The sequence below is a fragment of the Lampetra fluviatilis genome, chromosome 6 (genome assembly GCF_964198595.1).
Source record: "Lampetra fluviatilis chromosome 6, kcLamFluv1.1, whole genome shotgun sequence".
Classification (NCBI taxonomy): Eukaryota; Metazoa; Chordata; class Hyperoartia; order Petromyzontiformes; family Petromyzontidae; genus Lampetra; species Lampetra fluviatilis.
Genome location: NC_136280.1, coordinates 2,954,739 through 2,974,566, shown reverse-complemented (window position 1 = coordinate 2,974,566; position 19,828 = coordinate 2,954,739). Strand labels below are relative to the sequence as shown.

Here is a 19,828-nt window from a genome sequence, read left to right as displayed (position 1 = left end):
GGATGCGTGACTCGAGGTGGCCTTGATGGCGTTACAGTACTTGCCTTTATACCTGAACCACGCGCACAGAGCCCTTGTAGAGATGTGAGATGCGCATTACATTTCTATTATATCCGAATTTAATGAGAAAAAAAATATCAAATCAAATTCGCGCAGGTTTGGGAATCCAAATTGAAAATTAGGAGACTGCAAGCAGTGGTACAAAAGGATACATTAAACTAAAAACTAAACGATTTTTACTCACTAGGTAAGGCTCCAACCGAGCTATGTAGTTCTTTTTCAGAAGCGACACGGTTATCACAAATGATAGCTCAACGAAGTGGCTGATCATCGTGTGGGAAGTTATAGCAGCCGTATACTCCAAACACGTGATGTTGATTCTGAATGTGGAGGGAAAAACTGGATGACCCGGAGAAAAATCCACGCGACCACGGGGAGAGAGAGACACGCAAACTCCAAATATACAGTAGCAGGCGTCAGGGTCGGGATCGAAACCACGACCTCCTGTATACCAGGCGAGGAATTTGACATCTCGTCACCACGGAACGCAGTAAATTCTGCACTATCACCATTAACATTGCCTTATAGAGAACGCGCGATCTCGACAGAGCTCAGAAGCGAACGTGTTTGTCCGATTAGCGAGGCTTTCGCGTTGCGCTGTGCATCGGATTGAGAACCGATGGGTTGAAATTCTCGCACCTCTGGAAATTGTCCACACGGGGGCGCCTTCAGCGCGTGTGTGGCGTCCACGTCAGGTTCAAAACGTCACGCGAATAATGATGCGGTCCTGTTACCCAGGTGGGTGGGTGGGGGGAAACGTCACTGAATCTCAATTCTCATTTTTCGGGAGGTTGCTGCAACATTGGGACGTTTGGCCAATTAATTGAGCGTGGGAGGACACTGGCGTCATCTTGAATCATAATCGGCCACGATCCGTCCGCTGCTGAATGAAGGCCTCCCGCCCAAGTGGTCTCCATCTCTCTCGCTTTCGTGTGGTCGGCAACCGGAGGACCGCAGAGAAGACCCTCCGTGCATACCAGAGGTGGTGGGGGCGTGTGAGAAGGGCCGTCCCTAAGGAAAGTGTCGGATTCTCCTGGTAGCAAAAGTAGCTACACATGCTACGGGCCCCGCACGTTCAAGGGCCCCGCGCTAAATGCTTTCAAGCTATTAATTCCGGTTCAGTGATTCTACACTTGCTCTATTACTATAGTACTATACCGCCTTTAACTTTACGAACGACTGGGTGTTTAAGGTTAGCGATTTGTCGTATTATCTTGCTGTATAGCAAATGAAAAAATACGATTACTTTACTATGCAAGTGAAAAATGTGTTATTTCATTTGAACCTATCTACGTGACTTTACCGAAAGACCCAAAGAATATGAAAAATGTGTGTTTTAATATTTATGTTTTTTAAAATCTAGGGCCCCTTTATAACATATCCTATATGCCCCGCACGAGCTTCATCCGGCACTGCCTAAGGGGGAGGGTGACGGGGTTCGGGGTAAATCGTCCCCCAAACTAAACCATAAGTCTTCTTGGTTCTTTCGGTAAAGTCACGTAGAAGGGAAATAAGAAAATAATACAAATAAAACATAATAAAATGTTTTTTAATTATTGTATTATTTCCCTTCTACGTGACTTTACCGAAAGAACCAAGAAAATGAATCCCTGCAGTCACGAAAGCTTTAAATCGAAAACTAAACCATAAGTATTACATCTCACACCGTGAAGTCGAAGCGCGCACCCCCCCCCCCCCCCCCCACAGCGCGGGGCCCGGGGCGGTCGCGACAAATTCGCCTTCGCCGAGGTTACGGCTCTGGTTGCTGGAGTGGAGAGTGCGGCTCTGGAGGGGAGTCGACCCCCGCTCAGTGCAGTACAGCAACGTGGTGCAAAGAGCAGATGCGCCCGGAGGATCGCGAAAATAATTATTCGCATTTTTATTATTTTTGTAATTGGAATGAAAAGCGCTGTGGTCTTACGTCATTGTGTGTTTAGTCATCTGTGCCCAATGCTCATATAAAGGAGTGGCTGATGACCGTGGGCTTCCTCGGTAGTGCCGTAGCACCCATGTCCGACGTTTCGCTCCCCGTGGTGGGAGCCTCTCCAGGACCTGATGGAACAACACGAAAAGAAGGTATGGCGTTGAGGCCACCCTGCATTTTTCGCCATTAAAAAAATAAGAATCCAAAAATCTCTCGTTCTCAGCTCGGGAGTGGCCAACGGCGCTTTGCCTCGGAGGTTTTGTCTTGGAGGTTGAGATGTCCCAGGCGTCCGTCAGATGTTTCCTTATCTCTCGCCGGTACAAGGGGAGATGGGGATGCCTTCGGAACCTGGCGCTGAGAAGCAGAGGAGAGGAGGAAGAGCGATGGTGGGCCGAGGGAATGTGTGTGGGCGTGTGGCAAGGAACAAAGCGGAGCTGTGCGTGCGAAACCCCTTCAGTTTGACCACACACAGTGAGGAGTTTCGTGTCCTGTCGGTCAACCCCGTCGCACTGCACTACGTATGTATGCTGAACTTCTTTCGCACCATACGTAGGCAACCGTGCTAATAATGGGGGTGGTGGCGGGGTCAGGACAACAAACGAAAACACAAACAGCAGTTCTAAAAAAAAAATCGTTTTCAATTTCGATTTGAAAGTTCAGATATTTCGTCACCGATGTTGGTGGCCGTGCGAGAGAATCGAACTCGGGTGGCTGAGTTCGATTAGCATGGTTGGCTACGTATGGTGCGAAAGCAGTTCATACATACAAACAAAGTGCAGTGCGCTAACCCCTATGCCACCGCTCCACACACATAAAGATCCCCCGTGTAAACTTAACAGACTGTTGGGGCAAGTGCTGTTAGCGAGTAGCACCGATGAAGGCCGGCACCGCACACGAAGGGGTGGGTGGCCAACACCACGCATGGCCGCCTTTGTCTTCCCCCAGTGGGTGATGTTTACACACCGCACCAGGTTATTTATTTGAGGCTGAGTCGACCGTGCGGGAGAACCAGGACTGGTTGAGATAATCGTCACCGGTGTTGGCTGTGTGCGGGGAATCGAACTTGGGTCCGCCCGGTTCGTAGCGCAGCGCGCTAACGGCTGTGCCACCGCTCCCCACACAGAGACATCGGTCATGGTCACAGCCACCAATGTAACAACAACAACAACGAGACACAACCATTTTCTCAAACAAAACCAGCGGGGTGTCCTCTATTTTATAGCACAGCATTTTCAAATCTCGTCATGGTTATTTCACGCGTTCGTGTTGTTGTTGTAACAAATATCGTGGGTATAGTTACGACAACAACAAAAAGTCACGACCGCGGGTGTTGGAGAAGATGATGATGGTGGTGGTGGTGGGAGGGCGCCTTGACATCCACGCACGGCGCTTGCTCACTGCTTGATCAAAGACAGCAGTGGCAAGACAAGGAGGTGTGGGGCAGGAGTAAGCGGTTGTCATTGGCAGGGAGGGGGGAGGCTAAGTATAAGCAAACTGAGCAACGTCTTGAGTCCATAAACACAATAGCTCATGAGGTCTCCCATAATATATTATTGGGCGCACACGGTGGCGAGATGTTATCTCCCTCGCCTGGTATGCAGGAGGTCGTGGCTTCCATCCCGACCCTGACGCCTGCTCTATATTTGAAGTTCGCATGCTTTCTCTCTCTCCCCGCGGTCCCGTGGATTTTTCTCCGGGTCCTCTGGTTTTTCCCTCCACATATACAAACACGCGATTAAATTATTTGGCTGCTACTGGAAATGTCCACGTGACAATAAGCCACTTCGTTTAGCTATCACTTGTGGCCAGGTCGTTTCTGAAAAAGAGCTACATAGCTATGTGCGCCTTATTTGGTAAAGTAAAAAATAGTTTAGTTTACGGAACCATAGTGTTTTTTTTTGGGCTCAGCCATGTGCAGGGGTGGCCTAGACTAGCTGCCTGCAATTGGCAGAGCCCGAGGCCAACCATTGCAATCCGAGTCCCCTCCCCAAAACTCCAAGGGCAGATCTAGGCTGAGGTTTTTGGTAAATTGGGAAACATTTTGCCCCTATGTTCCGTTCAACGTGTTTTAAGCGTATTTATTTTTAAACAGACACAAGAGACACAATTATTCGGTTTGTCCGTCCATCCGTCTGTCCAACCAATGTTTCTGAGATCAGATAACATAGATACACGACATTTTCAGCATAGATTTGTACACGACAGCTAGGCAATATTTCAGTCCGATGTATGGTATTTACTTTTGCAGTAAATACAATATTTTACGTGAATAAATTCTCAGAAATGTTGAGAAATGAATCATGATTCTTATTTCCTCTGTATGCGCACGGGAATTCAAATGACACCCAACAACTACCACCACGTGACCCAACCCAAAAACTAACACCACGTGACCCAACCCAACAACTACCACCACGTGACCCAACCCAAAAACTAACACCACGTGACCCAACCCAAAAACTAACACCACGTGACCCAACCCAAAAACTAACACCACGTGACCCAACCCAAAAACTACCACCACGTGACCCAACCCAAAAACTAACACCACATGGGCCAACCCAAAAACTAACACCACGTGACCCAACCCAAAAACTAACACCACGTGACCCAACCCAAAAACTAACACCACGTGACCCAACCCAAAAACTACCACTACGTGACCCAACCCAACAACTAACACCACGTGACCCAACCCAAAAACTAACACCACGTGACCCAACCCAAAAACTAACACCACGTGACCCAACCCAAAAACTACCACCACGTGACCCAACCCAAAAACTAACACCACATGGGCCAACCCAAAAACTAACACCACGTGACCCAACCCAAAAACTAACACCACGTGACCCAATGCAAAAACTAACACCACATGGGCCAACCCAAAAACTAACACCACGTGACCCAACCCAAAAACTAACACCACGTGACCCAACCCAACAACTAATACCACGTGACCCAACCCAACAACTAACACCACGTGACCCAACCCAAAAACTAACACCACGTGACCCAACCCAAAAACTAACACCACATGGGCCAACCCAAAAACTAATACCACGTGACCAAACCCAACAACTAACACCACGTGACCCAACCCAAAAACTAATACCACGTGACCCAACCCAAAAACTAACACCACATGGGCCAACCCAAAAACTAACACCACGTGACCCAACCCAAAAACTAACACCACGTGACCCAACCCAAAAACAAACACCACGTGACCCAACCCAACAACTACCACCACGTGACCCAACCCAAAAACTACCACCACGTGACCCAACCCAACAACTACCACCACGTGACCCAACCCAACAACTACCACCACGTGACCCAACCCAACAACTACCACCACGTGACCCAACCCAACAACTACCACCACGTGACCCAACCCAACAACTACCACCACGTGACCCAACCCAACAACTAACACCACGTGGCCCAACCCAAAAACTAACACCATGTGACCCAACCCAAAAACTACCACCACGTGACCCAACCCAAAAACTAACACCACGTGACCCAACCCAAAAACTAACACCACGTGACCCAACCCAAAAACTAACACCACGTGGCCCAACCCAACAACTACCACCACGTGACCCAACCCAAAAACTACCACCACGTGGCCCAACCCAAAAACTACCATCACGTGACCCAACCCAAAAACTACCACCACGTGACCCAACCCAAAAACTAATACCACGTGACCCAACCCAAAAACTAACACCACATGGGCCAACCCAAAAACTAACACCACGTGACCCAACCCAAAAACTAACACCACGTGACCCAACCCAAAAACTAACACCACGTGACCCAACCCAACAACTACCACCACGTGACCCAACCCAAAAACTACCACCACGTGACCCAACCCAACAACTACCACCACGTGACCCAACCCAACAACTACCACCACGTGACCCAACCCAACAACTACCACCACGTGACCCAACCCAACAACTACCACCACGTGACCCAACCCAACAACTACCACCACGTGACCCAACCCAACAACTAACACCACGTGGCCCAACCCAAAAACTAACACCACGTGACCCAACCCAAAAACTACCACCACGTGACCCAACCCAAAAACTAACACCACGTGGCCCAACCCAACAACTAACACCACGTGGCCCAACCCAAAAACTAACACCACGTGACCCAACCCAAAAACTACCACCACGTGACCCAACCCAAAAACTAACACCACGTGACCCAACCCAAAAACTAACACCACGTGACCCAACCCAAAAACTAACACCACGTGGCCCAACCCAACAACTACCACCACGTGACCCAACCCAAAAACTACCACCACGTGACCCAACCCAAAAACTACCACCACGTGGCCCAACCCAAAAACTACCATCACGTGACCCAACCCAAAAACTACCACCACGTGACCCAACCCAAAAACTTACACCACGTGGCCCAACCCAAAAACTACCACCACGCGACCTAACCCAACAACTACCACCACGTGACCCAACCCAACAACTACCACCACGTGGCCCAACCCAAAAACTACCATCACGTGACCCAACCCAAAAACTACCACCACGTGACCCAACCCAAAAACTAATACCATGTGACCCAACCCAAAAACTAACACCACATGGGCCAACCCAAAAACTAACACCACGTGACCCAATCCAAAAACTAACACCACGTGACCCAACCCAAAAACTAACACCACGTGACCCAACCCAACAACTACCACCACGTGACCCAACCCAAAAACTACCACCACGTGACCCAACCCAACAACTACCACCACGTGACCCAACCCAACAACTAACACCACGTGACCCAACCCAACAACTACCACCACGTGACCCAACCCAACAACTAACACCACGTGACCCAACCCAACAACTACCACCACGTGACCCAACCCAACAACTAACACCACGTGACCCAACCCAACAACTACCACCACGTGACCCAACCCTAAAACTACCACCACGTGACCCAACCCAACAACTACCACCACGTGACCCAACCCAAAAACTACCACCACGTGACCCAACCCAAAAACTACCACCACGTGACCCAACCCAACAACTACCACCACGTGACCCAACCCAACAACTACCACCACGTGACCCAACCCAACAACTACCACCACGTGACCCAACCCAAAAACTACCACCACGTGACCCAACCCAACAACTACCACCACGTGACCCAACCCAAAAACTAGTATTGATCATTATAGTGGCTACAAAAACCTACATTCTAAAGGGGAAAAAACGGTGTGCGAAAATTCAGCTCTATTTAAAAGCTTAACAAACATTAAAAAGCCTCAGTTAATTAATCTCTCTCATCCCGGTCATGCCTGTATCTCTCTTTCATGTTAACGTCTTCTGTCATTCTCCTTTCACTTACACCTCTCTCATCTGTACAATCTCAATTCTCTAGACATCTCTGTGTCTTGTCATCTCCCTTGCCTAAACAGAAAGCCCCCCCCCCACCGACAAAATAAAACATCATTAATACTTCGGCTCCCCAGTGCTTCTGTTTTCAAGAACTTCACTCATTGATTCCTCCGACCCACGTTGAGGACTCGGTTTATTAGACTCGTAGCGGTGGAGGGGGGACGAGGGGTGGGGGGAGGGGGGGCGAGGGGGGGCGAGGGGTGGGGGGCGAGGGGTGGGGGGAGGGGGGGCGAGTGGTGGGGGGAGGGGGGGCGAGGGGTGGGAGGAGGAGGGGGGGGGCGAGGGGTGGGAGGAGGGAGGAGGGGGGCAAGGGGTGGGAGGAGGGGGGGCGAGGGGTGGGTGGAGGGGGGGCGTGGGGTGGGGGGCCAGGGGTGGGGGGAGGGGGGGCTAGGGGGGGGGGCGAGGGGTGGGGGGAGGGGGGGCGAGGGGGCGGAGGAGGGGGAAGGAGGGGGGGCGAGGGGTGGAAGGAGAGGGGGCGAGGGGTGGGAGGAGGGGGGGCGAGGGGGGGCGAGGGATGGGGGGGGGGCTTCGGTCCTGGGTTGGCCACGGGCAATAATTGAAAATAAATGAATACAGGGTTTAAAAAATGTAAACATTGAAAATCAATAATTATAAAACTAATTATTACACGACTCATTTGGTGATGCTGCATTTTATATATACATTCATATTTTTTGTTATTTTAAGGCCGCAGTGTTATTAACGAATGTTTAGATTTGGGGGGAGGGCGAAATATGACATGCAATCATGATAACATTTCTATTATTATTATTAAATATCACATTATCACAAAGCGCCGGGACTTGGATTCGAACCCGCAGACGCGCAGCCCCCTCATCTCCCGCCAACTCCCCAACCACGCGGGCCCGAGCGACCAGCCCCGTTGAGATTCCACACCCCGCCCCCTCCGCAAGTTGCAACCAATGAGCGGCCAAAGATCGCGACCGACCTCACGGTCCAATCGGGAAGGGCCTTCAGTTCTCCGCGCGAGCGCCCGCGCTCTGTAGGCCCCCCCATCTCGACTAGAAAATATAATCGCGTTGTCGAGCACGGGGAGAAAAAAACACAATTTAAACACAATTTGTTGCGTTTTTTGTTCGTTCCCGCTGGTGTGGCGGTGTCGGAAAGGGACCCCCCCTCACCCCGCCCGCCCGCCTTCCTCCGCCGCTCATGGCAAAGGCGATGGCAACGCCGGGCAGCGTCAAGGACGAGCTCCTGGTGTTCGGTTACGCGTGCAAAGTGTTTCGCGACGACGAGAGAGCGCGATCGCTCGATAGAGGAGTCCACCTCATTCCGTGGATGGGCGACGAGTCCATCCGGATGGATAGGTCTGTCAACAACCCCCCCTCACCACCCCCTCTCCTTTCCTGCCCCGGAACGAGCGAACGAACATTTCGCACACACATATACATACATAAAAAAACCCGCCACTCGCAAACAAAACTGCCGATAAAACGCGACTCGCATCGCGGACTTTCTCTCTTCGCCGCTGCGGTTGTAAATGTTTTTGTTGTTTTTATACGCCAAGTTCGTTGCTGCTGATGATGATGTTTTTAGTTTCGCATTTTGGACCTACCCACGTCTCCCGTAAATGTGTCGCGACCACCGGTCTTGCCTGGTTCCCCCTGCCCGTAGGCCCGCGCCTCGCGCCCGCAGGGATGGCTCAGGCGAGACCGTAGGCTCGTGCTCCGGTGCCGACAATTGTTTTCGTGAGGGGAATTCCGTGGGAAAGTTCGGGTTCGTGGGGTTTTTCTTTAAATTTAAACCTTTGTTGCAAAGTAAAACGCGGCTTCTGCTGCTGCTAAAAAAAACACCAACACAAATATATCTTCATGTTGTAGATACCTGCCTGAGATTGTGTGTCTGGCAATGCGTAAAGTAATAGCACTTGCGGTTGTGTTAAAATCGCGGCAGTGCCCACATTACCCCCTCCGATATAAACCGAAGTCTTATTTTTACCCATTCACCGATTATCTCCCAGAAACCGAAGTCTTCTATTACCAATTATATTCGTTAATCCACTGCTGGATGAACGAAGGCGGTCTTCCTGCGGTCGTTTGGACCTCGCTGGTCAGGTGCGGGATTTGGTGAACTTTGAGTGGCCCCCTGAACCGGTTCGGCTTTCGCTCGCCACTGATGTTAGCCGCGCACGGGAATCTTAACACCTCGCCAGAGGGTGAACAATGCAATGCCATTAAAGCATTGTGCCAACCACGCCACATTTCCCTCCCTGCCCGCGCCATGCATTGTAAAGTCCTTTTCATCAGAATATCTCAATCAGCCCCGAGACACACAAACTCGCGGTCGGTAGCTACAAGATTAAAAGAGATGTTTGTAAAAAAACAAACAACAACAAGAAATTCGATTGCGTCTTTAATGACAACAACAACAATAACAAAATAAGATAAGGTAACTATAATCGGATGGGTACAAAGTTTCTGTAACTTTCTCGACTTACAATGTGTTTGAGTTTTGGTTTAACGCAGGTGGTCGAGGCATTGCAGTGATTGTGTGACAGGTTCACTGGTCAAACGAGCGGTAACGGTAAGAAACATCTAAACATGGCATAACAATATATCTCTACAAACTACAGTATGTATTACAGCATATATACCATGATGAAACACTGCCCAGATTATATAGTTGTTTGCATTATTGCCATCAGTTAATTGTAATGCCTAACCGAGCTAGAATTGTATGACTACATGTTGGTTACAACAGCATTTTAATGTTTTTTCCCACGTACTAAAAACACTGCTGTACATACGATGTTGATATGCTTTTCATGTTAGGACACAACTGACCTCACCCCCTGAAAGTTAAATATACTCGCCAATAGCGAGAGTTAAATTTGATGGTGGCTTCGTAATGTCATAATTACCTAGACGTGACACGATGTGTTAGCCCCGAGATGCCTTAATAAGCGTCGGTGTTTTTTCATTTAGCGTTGGAGTGATGCACAAGTTGGTACGATTTCCAGTGTACAGAGCTGCCCGCTGCAGTAGCAATTTTTCCCCGTTTGTCGTTTTCTCTCCGGTTTTCCTGGCGCGCTTCGAGGTGCCGCAGGGAGTGGGTGGGGGGGTAAGTATCGACGTGAACCGGACCGACCGGTCCCTGAGGCCCCCTAGCACCGCTAACTCCCTCTCCCCTGGCCCCCCCCCGATCCCCGCCTCTGCCGCCGGCAGGTACGACGGGAGGGGTCACCTGCACGACCTCTCCGAGTACGACGCGGAGTACACGTGGAACCGCAGCTACGACCTCTCGGAGGAGGAGGTTCGCATCGAGGCGCTGTGCGACGTCGAGCGCTACCTGGCGCTGACCACCAACCTGCTGGACGAGGAGGCGCGGCATGGTGTGATCCCCACCCTTGCCTGCCACCTACCCCACTTACCCACACACCGCCCCTTGGTGTAGTCATTAGATGCCCACTAAATTAAATCCGCAGACCACCTTGGCTTAAAGTTCTACGGGTTGTCGTTGACTCGTCTTAAGATAAACTAGATTGAAAACTAATTTCTTAGATTGCAGACTCATTTCTATAGAACTGCTTTTTGTGTTTAGTTTGGTGTCCTTCCCCCGGCGCCTCTGATTAGCACGGTTGGCTACGTACGGTGCAAAAGAATTTGAACATGCATACAAACTAAATATTTTTACGATAAACATTATTTTTTGCCAAGTAAGGCCCACTGAGCTATTTAGATTTTTTTTAGAAGTGACCTGGCCACAAATTATATCTCAACGAGGTGGCTTATCACGTGGAAACATAAATACTAGCGTAGCATATAATTACAATAACACACATTACAACTGATTACTAATCTACAACTCACATCGTAACAATTGCCTGATTACCAATCTAGTATATAATTACAATAACCCCCCCTCCGCCTCAAATCGTTGCACCTGATGAGTTAAATTATGACGTCACCCTGCTGCAGCTCTATTTAAGACCGGGAGCAAGAGCAGAGCCTAACCATTCTGGCGAATTGCCCGATGATGCTGGATGCAATTACCAGCGAAACGTACTCAAAAATTGTAAATGTTGTAGTTTCACTCTTCAACATACCGGTGGGCTAAAGTAGTGAACTATTTGTCTTTTGTCAACGTGACACTTTTTTGCTGATTGGCCGTGTCGGGTGATGGAGGGTTACGACACATTTATAAATAACGCGATCTAACCCAAAAATATTATTATGAATTATTATGGATGAGATGTAGTTGTAGGCTTAGTTCATCTGGGGCTCATCTGGAGTAGATGAGCGTAGACCTAATTTGTGTTCTGGTCGTGGTCAAGATAGTATTCGGGATCACGATTCGGTTAAATAATTGATTCCTCTTCATCACATTGCTATTTTGCGTCGTTTTCCCATCTATTTCTCGCTCTTACAGTTTTGTTAGGTCCCTCGGCTTAAATTTAAGAGGAGTGGATCGCCTTTTATATGCTGTATAAATGTAATTAATGCGTCAAATTATGAATTGATGCATCGCGACATACCTTAAAATTGGATGTAATGTTTGCAATGGTCGTGGGATCTAGCATCAGGAAAGTAGTGACAGCTCGGAGGCCGACATCAACGGCATTGACTCCCATGACCTCTGTATGTTAACGTTGTTAAGATTCGTGCGGCGAAATTAGTCAGTGGAGAGTTGATTAAGCAAAATTTTGGGCTCTTCTCGTTTTAGGCTTGGCTCATGAACAAGGCTGAATAAATTAAACATCTCTCTTGCCATTCCAGAGAGGGTAGTATGCAATGAATATATTTGACATTTTAAATACCATCAGACCTGGCCACGAGTCAACGATTGGGGTGATCTGGCATAAATAACCCTGAGTTTCCCAAAACGCTGACCAACAATCTGTTAAGTGGACATTATGATAATTTTATATATTTAGAATTTCCAAATATATTATTCTAACAATATCAGCGTCAGACAAAGTCCGTTCTTAAGTCTCACGGAGACGGTGAATCCGGTCTAACCCACGCAAGCAATTATTCGCATGTTTTCTTGAAAACCTTCAATAGCCTCTTTTTTTAGCCTCTCCACAAGAGGGGGGGAGGGCACTGTTCCTCCGTGCTCTGCGATGAGATTGCTAGATCACAGTCAAACCGATAGCGTTCTATTAATTCTCAGAGCTATAAATTGGCCGAATAAAGTACGAAACCAGATGCATTAAAATGACGTTCGCTCTTTGAGCGGTCATCGGTGACCAGACTGAGTACCGTGAACTCGCTTCCGAGATCCGCGCTTAATCAACAGCAGCCGAAACCTGGCCTCGAACCCAGAACCTCGGCAGCACCGGCTTCGGCTCCTCGCCCTCGATGCTGTTTAATATTTCAAGTCCCCAAGATAACATTTAAAAATTTTAGTACCCCAAAGTTGCTGTGGTAGACCAATAAATCCCTGCCCCAGTGTTCTGCTTGCGGCATTGTAAAGGGCCGCAGCAGACCTCCGTGATATCTCATTAATGCCGTTGGTCTCGCATGGCTGCGAAGTTATTGTCTTTATTGTCGCTGTCCTCGCCGCGTTCGCGTAAAACGACGACGCTTTTGTTGACTCTCGTTTCGGCGGTAGTGTGCGCGCGTGCGGTTTCTCCGTTTTTTTTTGTTTCATCGCATTAAATGCCGATGCAGCGTTTACTGGCGGCGCTTTCCACGGGCTTGCCGAGGGTCACATTCCCCTTGCGCGCGTTGGACCGTGGCAAATTTTTCCCCCCACCGACCCACCCCTCGCGCACGTTCCTTCGCTCTCGCAGAGGAGGAGTACAAACGGCTGCATCAGGAGCTGGCGGAGGACGGCGCCTATCGAGCCGTGGGCTTCTCCTACGGCGATGAGTACTACGACCCCACGCAGCCCACGGAGGAGGAGGACGCGCACCCCAAAACCCAGCCGCCGCCAGCACCTGCCGGTAACGGCGGCCAGAGAGAAACCACGTTGCCGTTTTTGCTTCCTTGTCGGCCCTTTTTTATCGCCACTACCGCTGCTGCTACGGTCACGGATGTCACCGTGCTGTAATGGCCAGCGCACCCGGGCATGCACAACAGATGCAGTTAAACGACCGGTGCAAGGATATTAATATCACTGCATCCCCACCCCCCACCCACGCCACCCTGCCTCTGGCCACCCAGCAGTATGAATGAGTACATCGCGGTTAGTCGATCGGCAGGTTGCGTGTGGTGAGATGAAGTGTGGGTACGCCCGCCTCTTCCAAGACGACCGGCAATCGTGGAAGAGTAGGCCAAATTACCATCGTGCTGTGTTCAACCACCTTGGTCAAGAACTCGGCATTTCTCTTGCTCCTGCTGTCCTCGCACTGCTCGACCTTTGAACTGCCGTTGTCTTGTTTCTCTAGTTCCTATGTACACCTGAACAACCATGTGGCCAATGCACTGCCGGATAACGACCTCGCTACGCCATGCAGGGCATGGGCATTCTCGGAGCACACCTCGCTGCACGCCGGTCGGTGTGGGTTGATGAAGGCAGGGGCCATCGGCACAAGAGCAGTACAGTACAACAATAGCTTTGCTTTGCACTTCACCCCCAAAGCCTCGGCGCACTGCAGCCTGCAACGTTGACGGTGGTCGCCAAGCCAAGCGCGATCCAGGCTGCACGCTTTCTCGTCTTTTTGCGACGGCATCAACGGTGCCGTCTGTCGCTGGCTCTGATTGGCGTTACGGGCTTCTGGGTCTGTGCCCAGCAACTGTTGTTTAAAGAATGAGATGCCCGCGAGCTGCGTTCATGCCAGGGTGCCGCTTCGAGAAAACTTGGGGTCGTGTTTTATACGTCGCAACGCAATTGGAAGTTATTAAGCGTCTAAAAAATGCGACCTCAGCCCCCCACATGCTATATAAATAGACGACCCTGCGCACCATAGTTGCTTTTATTTTGAGCAGAGGGGAAGAAGGAATAGAAATTCTGCAGGCCCGTGAGGAAGGAAATGCCAGGCGACGTTATTGTCCAAAGTGCAAGCGAGGACGTGTCATTTTGATTCGTCCTTCGAATTCTTGAAGCTGAAACTTAAATTTTTTTTATTTTACCAGCTAAGGCCCACTGAAGCGACATGGCCACGAATGATAGCTCAACGAAGTGGATTATCGCATGGAAACTTATAGTAGCCAAATACTCTGAACGCATGGTGATTTTTAATGTGGAGGGAAAATCCAGAGGACCCGGAGGAAAATCCATGCGACCACGTGGAGAGCACGCAAACTCCAAATATACAGGTGTCAGGGTTGGTATCGAACTCATGACCTCCTGTATACCAGGCTAGGTAGTAAATATTTTTACACCATGGCGCCCGTCCTTCACCAACCCGCACTGATCAGCACGGTGAGGTATGGTCAAACAACCCCCATTGCTGACACTGCGTTTGGGGAGGCCTTCATCCGCTGGTGGATTGACAAAGCAGCTGTGTAAGTTATTATTTTCAATAAGCTGCAATTTGGTTTACGATTGTACTTCTGTTCTGTTTTCTGTATGCATTACAGGCCAATTGTAGTTTATAATGCACCGTTGCAGCTCCGATTCTCATTAACCTTGCGTTTTCTTCCCCGCACAAAATAACCCATGACCGTACTTTTTTCAAAGAGTCTTGACATTTTCGTCGCTACGTTCTTGCGTGCGCAGCCTCAATAAAGAACGATGCTCCCTCTGTGCCGTGGCGTGTGGTGCGCCCACCGCCATCAACAACAAGCACGCCGCTCCCTTGTAAACGCCCCGCAAGCCTATTGACTGCGGTCCCCTTCGTGATTGTGGCCGCCACTGTGGCTTGGAGATGTTAACCACCTCGCCTGGTATACAGGAGGTTGTGGGTTCGATCACAACCCTGATGCCTGCTGTAAATTTGGAGTTTGCATGTCTTCCCATGGTCGCGTCAATTATTTTAATCCTAGAGTCCTCCGATGATTCCTTCCACATTTAGAATCAACGTGCGTTTGTAGTAATTGGCTGCTATAAATTTCCGCATGGTCAATGATCCACTTCGTTGAGCTATCATTTGTGGCCAGGTCGCTTCTGAAAAAGAGCTATACAGCTCAGTGGGCCTTACCTGAAATAACCATAGTTTATAGATTGCCTTGACGGAGTTTTATCGTATGCGATGTGTGTTTTTTCTTCTCATCTGTCGGGAATTTTGTGCCAGTTTTTCCTGCAGTCGAGAAAAATCCCGAGCCGGAGGTGAACGAAGAGCCGTTCATTGCCCCAGAAGAGCTTAAATTACCCTCGGGCATGGAAGTGGTGAGTGCAAATATGTCGAATCGCTTTAAGCACGCCGACCATTGTGGCCATTGATGCTTGCCGGTTACGTTATATATTCGGAGTGAAGTTAAGTGGGTCATTTTCAAATCTCTGACCTTGGGTTGGCATTTACTTTCACCGTCATGGTGGCTGGGCCCCCTTTGCTTTGATCGCAAGTCTGGCCGGTCTCCCCAGCCCCCCCACCCCCTGTAGATTCACACTGATAAAATTGATGGGCTTCAGAGGGAGACGGTAGGGTTTGGTGGGGGAGGGGTGTGGAGGGGGGCACAGGAAGGATTGGGGGTGGGGGGGAGGCTGCTGCGCGGGGAGGAAAGTGAAAATAGATGAAAGGAAGTGGCTCCCTGGTTATCAGTGTGAGGTGACCTTTACAACGGCCGAGCGTGGCTCTCGCGGTGCCAGAACAGATTGATGGAAGCAGGGGTTAATGACGGGGTCGCTGCACATGGCGGGCCTGTGATGAGGTAATTTCCCGCGGCATTTAAAATTCCACCCGGCCGCCCGCAGCACAGCGCAATAAAATGTTTGGGCCGAGGGCCTGGGTCGCCGCCAAGTTTGTGTGTGCCGCCGTGACTGCTCGGTGTTAAAACTAATTTTAAACATTGGGGTGTTTGGTGGTGGTGTGGGGTGGGGGGGGGTTGTAGGGCTTGCAGCAGAGAGAGAGAGGATAGTGGCGGTGGTGGTGGTGGTGTATGGGTGGACCTGGAAGTGGGAATCTAGTTTGGAGAGATTGAAAAAAGATCGTGTATAGGTGTGTGTGGCTCATATCAACATTTAATCTTTGAAGTGGCGGCGGCGCTCGCTGTAAATGCAGAATCGGTTGTGGGTTTAATGCTGCTCGAGGACAGCACCTTGCCGAGCGCTTAAATTTCCAGACGTGTCCAGAAAGTGTTTATTAAAATTACACATTCGGCTGCGAAGGGAGCGTTGTTTTACATTAACATGAAACTGCATCCATTCCGTTGATTTAAACAAATTGGGTAGCTCCCGCGTGTGAAGGGAGCTTGCAGCAGCCACCTGCACGTAATTGGAAATATGCTTTGAAATAATGCCCCCCGCTGGATTGCTACTGGAAAGAACTTCATTGTTATCCACTTCTCCCTTCGGTTTGCAAGATTCATCGTTGTGATCTGCAACGCTTCGCTTTTAAAAGTTTCGCCTCGGGAACGTCTTCTTTTTCCGGGTTTAAAATAAATATAAAAGAAATGTTAAACAAAAAGGCGTGGCGACCCCTTGCAACTCCATGCTCATGCCACTTCTGGCACAATGTGACACCTCCCCACACTGGAGGAGAGGTCTGAAGAACTCCTCGAGGGAGCCTTCGGCCTGCTCGTCGGCCGCTGGTTAGACATCTTAGAAGGGCTGGAGATGCCCACGTTTCACACCACCGCACGTGACCCGCCGATGGATTAGCTGCGGCTTGAACCCTTTTATGCCGCTGGGTGGAGATCGAATCCAACCGGCGGCCTCTGGTTTGCAAGTTGAGTGCGCGCCAACTATTGTGGCACCGCATCGTCCCCTCCAAAAAAGAAATCAATCCCCCGTATTTTTTCTATTCTGTACATATTTGCACATTCCCACTGTTATAAAGGGGAACCTATTTTCAAACAACAACATAATTTCACGTCTCAATAAATAGCGCAAAATAAAGTTACTTTTTCGCTTGCCATAATGGCTCGCACATTTACAGTTTGTGATTTATATGCGGGAGAGTTTAGCTGCTCGCCGAGACCTCTGCGGTTTGTCCCGACAGACCATGACTGTCCGCCAGCGACGCAAAAAAAGTGAAAGCGCGGGTCACCTATTTGGTGGTTTCTTTGTTGAAGCCTTCAATTGCTTCTTTTCTTTGCGGCTGCCTGAGAAATCTCCATCCTCAAAGTACAAAGCGGCGCTTTGTACTCGGGTTGTTGTAATATTCGCGGAATTCTGGCGCCCGGACCGTGGATTGCGGAGCTTCTCCTCCGCGGTCCGTAGCCGCGATTCACGATGGTCGATAGAGAGGTTACGTGTTCGTCGCCGAGCGAGCGAGCGAGCAGACGGGCCGGAAGGGGTCGAGCGGTCACAAAGATGGCTTTTGTGCGAAATATTAGCTCTCCAGGCCACTTGCTGATTTTTTTTCTCCTCTATCCTACTTTTAACTTCACGGGGGAAAACAGTGATGCTGTGGGCGGACGTACGCAGAGGCTCCATTTACAGCGAGAGTTACGGATTTTATCTCGCGCTCTGTAATCGCTCTCTCCTGATTGAATTGACGGCATTGGCGGCCTAAAGACGGCACGGCTGCAGAGGTGACACGGGAAAATCAATGTTGCTGCGGTTGTTCCCTGTGAGAAAAATGTAAAACTCGAGCGGAGAAAGTGGGAGAAAACATGCGCATCGTTTGAAGATTTACAGTGGGCCCCGTGATATAAATTGTCACTTGGTTAGAAGGGTTATGTATTCATGGGTATAATTACAACATTTATATACATACGTGCCACATTTTAGTCGGGTAGTATTCCACTTCTTGTGATTCATTGTATGCAAGCACACTTTGTATTCATTCATTCATGTCTATTATACGCGGTATATTTATACATTTTGGCTGTGATATTATTTGTGCTTGGTATTTTAGCACTTAAATATGTTCAGTGCTGCGGTTGTGAAAATATGTGGTGTAAGAATATGGCTTTGTTGTCGTGCCCTTGTTGTGAATAATTAATTTGAAATAATTTGCTCATTATGTAGTTAAACTCGCTGTTTTTTTTCCTGCACATTACGAGCGGAGGGAATGACTCCTATTCTGTCAATAACTCTGAGCTGAGCCAGTGGTGCAAATTCCATATTCCCATAACAGGGGAATTGGTTGTCCATAGGACAACTATTGTTGACTTTCACAAAGTATTACTTATTTTACCAACCTTCGGAATTGACTCTTCACTGGGATTTGAGAACCCATGATTTACCGATTGTGAACTACGGCGCTCTTATCCACCAAGCCACCCAGCCAGCCAGATTCATTACACAATACTGAATTAAATAGACCATGTAATGTAGCCATGTTCACGATCGACTTTATACAAATAATAATAATAACAATAATTACGGACTTAAAAAAATTCTAATCCGGTGATGGGTGAAAGCCCTCCTTTACGCCGTATCGATCGTGGTGGATGTTAGAACATACTTCACCGTACTTGTCGGCGTCGGTTTGTGAAAGGGGCAACCTTGGAGGACCGGATCGGATAGCGCTCCGTTGCTGATGTCAACTGTAGCCTGGAATCCAACTCGTAGGGAATTGCGCCGGACAGAGATGTTGCAATTCCCAGCGATTTGTTCCAATCACTGCGCCACCACTGCGTTAGATGTACGCCACTTTACGCGCAAATCGTGTGTACGTTATGCGCCAGATTCGCTCCTCGGCAAAACGGACAAAACACAATGGCTTAGTAATTTGCCTGTCTCTTGGCAGCTGCCCCTGTCTGTAGTTGCCTCCCCTGGCCGCCTGTATTACAGAGTCTTCTCTCGAAGTCCAGGCTAACGACCCTCCTCTTATTTCCCCTGCTTGTTTATTGACTGAATCTTAATGCCTCTGTTCTTACATTACAGTGCCATCACCCCGTTTCCCGCTCACCCGCAACCGTTAAATGAGACCACATCACCTTGATGTTCCAATCCCTTCGCTGACTCCCAATCCAATCTCAGATCAATTTTAAGATCGCACTCTCCCCTCTTCAAGATCCTCCATGGACTTGCCCCTGCCTCTACCTCTCCCCTTTCATCTCACTCTACTCCCTTCCACACACTCTCCCACCTCTCATCTCTCTCTACTCCCCTCCGCACGCACTCTCCCACCTCTCATCTCGTCTCTCCCCCACGCACTCTCCCACCTCTCCCACCTCATCTCTCTACTCCCCTCCGCACACTCTCCCACCTCTCATCTCATCTCTACTCCCCTCCACACACTCTCCCACCTCTCATCTCATCTCTACTCCCCTCCACGCACTCTCCGCTCCAGCAACCGAGGCTTTCCATGAGAGCCCCCAGTCGACCTGCGCTCGGCGGGGAGACACCACTCATTCTCCTCGGCTGCTCCCATAGAATGGCTCAAGAATGGCTCAACACTCTCCTTGTCACCTTCACCCTTGGCTGACTGCCT

The 19,828-nt window shown here is 49.5% G+C and overlaps 1 protein-coding gene across 1 annotated transcript in view; it reads left to right on the top strand.

The window, feature by feature from the left end:
• Positions 1-8,978: 8,978 nt before the first annotated feature.
• The window catches only part of SFSWAP (splicing factor SWAP), a 52,131-nt gene continuing 41,281 nt past the window's right edge, over positions 8,979-19,828 (top strand). Inside the window, exons 1-3 of the mRNA XM_078857500.1 lie at positions 8,979-10,789; positions 13,193-13,345; positions 15,578-15,672. Of these exons, the coding sequence (XP_078713626.1) occupies positions 10,393-10,789; positions 13,193-13,345; positions 15,578-15,672 (645 nt within the window). The 5' untranslated portion in view covers positions 8,979-10,392. The remainder of the gene's footprint in view (positions 10,790-13,192; positions 13,346-15,577; positions 15,673-19,828) is intronic.